Source organism: Oryzias latipes, chromosome 20 (assembly GCF_002234675.1).
Source record: "Oryzias latipes chromosome 20, ASM223467v1".
NCBI lineage: Eukaryota > Metazoa > Chordata > Actinopteri > Beloniformes > Adrianichthyidae > Oryzias > Oryzias latipes.
The window spans coordinates 655,924-659,968 of NC_019878.2; the positions used below are offsets into that span (position 1 = coordinate 655,924).

Below are 4,045 nucleotides of genomic sequence, written 5' to 3' on the forward strand. Positions count from 1 at the left end.
GAAGAAAGTGGCATGGTGGATGTAGCACAACGTGGCTAATAAAAGAAGTGACTGGAAGCTAACTGCTCTTTCATCATTTTGGAAACACGAACATTACATGGTACCAGGAGTAAAACTTAAAGACGACATGGATTTGAAAACACCGGAGAGTTTGAAACTGACGGGAAATGTCGACGAGAACTGGCGCACCTTCAAGCAGCAATTCCAGCTGTATGTTGCAGCGATGGGACTGGAAACGAAGCCAGATGCTAGAAAGGTAGCGTTACTGCTAACGATAGCAGGGCCACAGGCCATTGAAATATTCAACACGTTCGTGTTCGACAATCCTGGTGATGAAGAAAAGTTGGATGTTGTTATGGGCAGATTCGACGCGCACTGTTCTCCAAAGAAGAACGAGACGTACGAGAGATACGTGTTTCGGTCGCGGACACAGAGGGGACAAGAGCCGTTTGATAGCTTCCTGACCAACCTCCGTTTAAAAGCGCAGTCCTGTAATTTCGGGACTCTGAAGGACTCCATGATTCGGGACCAGATTGTTTTCGGCGTGGAGGATAACAAGATCAGAGAGAGGCTGCTTCGAGAGACTGAACTGACGCTGCCGGGGGCCATTAAGATTTGCCAGGCCAGTGAGTTGTCCCACAAACAAGTAAAGACGTTTAATGAGAGGTCTGCGGTTGCCTCAGCGCAGGTGAGCGACGGTGCTGCAGCAGTCGGAGCAGTGACGTTTCAGCGAAAGAGACGCATGCAGACCCGACCTGCACAGCAGCAGCAGGAGGTGTTCACCTGCAGGAGATGCGGTTCGCAGCACAAGCCCAGACAGTGTCCAGCTTTTGGTAAGCAATGCTCCAACTGCCAAGGCAAGAACCATTTCGCCAAACAGTGTTTCGCCAAATGACAAGAGGGAAGGAAAGGAAAGACTGTAAACTTAATTGAAGAGCCAGAGTTAGGTGACACTTTCTTTGTTGGAATGGTAAATTGTGAAAATGAACAAGAAAATAATCCACTCAAGGAAAATAATGTCACTAAAGAGGATAAATGGTTAGCTCCACTAATGATAAGTGGGACTGAAGTCACTATGAGATTGGACACGGGTGCAAAAGCAAATCTCATCAACATGGCTGACATAAAAACAATGCAAAATAAACCAGAAATAAAGAGGAAAAGTTCTGGACTGAAAGATTACTATGGGCAGCCAATTAAATGTTTGGGCACATGCAGACTGAGTGTGTCAATGAAAGGAAAAGTGCACCACCTGTTCTTCTTTGTTGTGAATGAGGGACGTGAATCACTTCTTGGTGACAAAGCTTGTGAAGAATTGGGACTTGTGAAAAGGATATACAGAATCATCCCAACCACAAGCCCAGTAAAGGACTCTGTGGAAGCAATAGTCCAGAAGTTCTCAGATGTGTTTAAGGGTTTTGGTGTTTTGCCCTTCACCTATAAAATACAGTTGAAGGAAGATGCTCAACCAGTAGTGCATGCAGCACGCAGAGTTCCGGCTCCATTGAAAGAAGGCCTAAAGAAAGAGTTGGACAGAATGATCAGATTAGGAGTAATCAAGAAGGTGAACGAACCAACAGACTGGGTCAACTCAATGGTCATCACAAAGAAAAAGAATGGAGAGCTGAGAATATGTTTGGACCCTAAAGACCTAAATGAGAGCATAAAACGAGAACACTACCAAATACCCACACGTGAGGAAATCATCAGTGAAATGTCAGGTGCCAAATATTTTACAAAGCTCGATGCCTCACAAGGTTTCTGGCAGCTGAAGCTGGATGAAAGCAGCACAAAGTACTGCACTTTTAACACTCCCTTTGGACGCCACTGCTTTCTCAGACTGCCGTTTGGAATAAAGTCAGCACCTGAAATCTTTCACCGAGCGATGGAACAGATCATCGAGAATTTGGAAGGAGTTCGAGTCTACATTGATGACATCATCATATGGGGGTCCTCAGCTGAAGAACACAATGAGAGACTTTGCAGAGTGATGGATCGTATACAAAGGTATGGACTAAAACTTAACAAAAACAAATGTGAGTTTGGTGTGGAAGAAATACTCTTTCTTGGAGATAAACTGTCAGCAAGTGGTGTTCAACCAGATCAAGACAAAATACAGGCAATACAGAACATGCCAAAACCCACAGACAAGACAGGAGTGTTACGCATCATGGGAATGGTCAACTTCATAGGCAAATTCATTCCCAACCTAACATCAAGGACATCATGCATGCGTGAGCTTCTGCACAAGGAGAGTGAATTTAAATGGACAGTTAGACATGAGCGTGAGTGGCAGCAACTTAAGAACACACTGACCACTGCACCTGTGTTGTCATTTTATGATCACACCAAGAAGATAAAGCTGTCTACAGATGCTTCCAAAGATGGCATCGGTGCTGTTTTACTCCAGGCTGAGGGTGAGCACTGGAAACCAGTTGCATATGCTTCAAGGGCTATGACCAAAGCTGAATGCCGATACGCACAGATCGAGAAAGAGTGCTTGGGACTAGCATATGGTCTGGAACGGTTTCATAACTATGTGTACGGCTTACCCTCTTTCACAGCTGAGACTGATCATCGACCACTGGTTTCAATCATCAAAAATGACCTGAATGAGATGTCTCCAAGGATACAGCGGTTAATGATGAAGATGCAGAGGTATGATTTTGATCTGATTTATACTCCAGGGAAAAATCTGATCCTCGCTGACGCTCTATCTAGGGCACCTGCTGGCAAAAGTGTGAGTGCAACAGAGGAGGACATCCAGTGTCATGTGAACATGGTGTCGACTGCACTGCCTGTGTCTGACACGAAGTCGAGACAAATAGCGGAAGCTACAGCAGAGGATGTGCAGCTACAGCATGTCATGAGGAACATGGATGACGGATGGCCAGTTGGTGCAAGTCCACAATTTTACCACGTCAGAGGTGAACTTAGTGTTGTGGATGGCTTGCTTTTAAAAAGGGGCAGGATTGTGATCCCGCAGGCTTTGAGAATGGACATGTTGCACAGAATACATGAGGGTCATCTCGGCATTGAAAAGTGCAAAAGGAGGGCCAGAGAGTCAGTTTTCTGGCCTGGAATCAACAAAGACATTGAAACATTCATAAGCAAATGTGAAACATGCCAGAAACACAGGAGCAAGCAGAGCAAAGAGCCTATGGTGGTATCTGAGTTACCAGTAGCCCCATGGCATAAAGTTGGAATGGATTTGTTTCATCTCAGAGGCAAGGACTATCTAGTGGTAATAGATTACTACTCAAACTTTCCTGAGATGGCGCTATTAACAAACTCATCTTCAAACTGTGTCATAACTCATGCAAAATCAATCTTTGCCAGGCATGGGATTCCACACATTGTGATAAGCGACAATGGCCCATGCTTCAACAGCAAAGAATGGCAGCAGTTTGCTGAGCAGTATGATTTTAAACATATAACATCAAGTCCGCATTATCCACAGTCAAATGGACAAGCAGAGAAAGGGGTTCACATTCTGAAGCAACTCTTAAAGAAAGCGGCTGACAGCAATTCTGATCCATATTTGGCTTTATTGAGCTACAGAGCATCACCTCTTCAGAGCGGTCTGTCACCAGCTGAACTACTGATGAAGCGGAAACTGAGAACCACCTTACCAAACCATCTGAGCGGCACATCAAAGGAAAATAATACCGCACGGATTGAACATAAACTACGACAGCAGAAGATGAGGCAGAAATCATTCTACGACAGGACAACAAAACATCTTCCTCCCTTGACAACCAACAGCACTGTCAGAATTGAGGATGCTGATGGATGGAGTACCAGAGCAACTGTTCTGAAAGAAGTCACTCCACGATCATATACTGTGAAAACAAATGATGGACAAATCCTCAGACACAATCGTCGCAATCTGTTGAAAACACCTCAAGAGAGTGTTGGTGAGCTCAGTGTGACCTGTGATAAACCTCAGGTGATTCCTACACCTGTGATGGACAATGACACTGACGCGCACACCCCAACTCCTGAGTTGAGAAGATCCTCAAGAGAAATTAGGAAACCTGACAGA

The 4,045-nt window shown here is 44.9% G+C and overlaps 1 protein-coding gene across 1 annotated transcript; it reads left to right on the forward strand.

Moving 5' to 3' along the window:
- The first annotated feature begins 744 nt into the window (after nucleotides 1-744).
- Nucleotides 745-2,604, forward strand: LOC111946671 (uncharacterized protein K02A2.6-like). Its single transcript, XM_023950364.1, has 2 exons — nucleotides 745-2,007; nucleotides 2,565-2,604. The coding sequence occupies exons 1-2, from the start codon at nucleotides 968-970 to the stop codon at nucleotides 2,566-2,568; spliced, it is 1,044 nt and encodes a 347-aa protein (XP_023806132.1). The 5' UTR covers nucleotides 745-967; the 3' UTR covers nucleotides 2,569-2,604.
- The last annotated feature ends 1,441 nt before the right edge of the window (nucleotides 2,605-4,045 follow it).

Bases quoted from the DNA above. Each gene is read 5' to 3' on its own strand.
- LOC111946671 (XM_023950364.1), top strand. From the start codon at position 968: ATGGTAAATTGTGAAAATGAACAAGAAAATAATCCACTCAAGGAAAAT.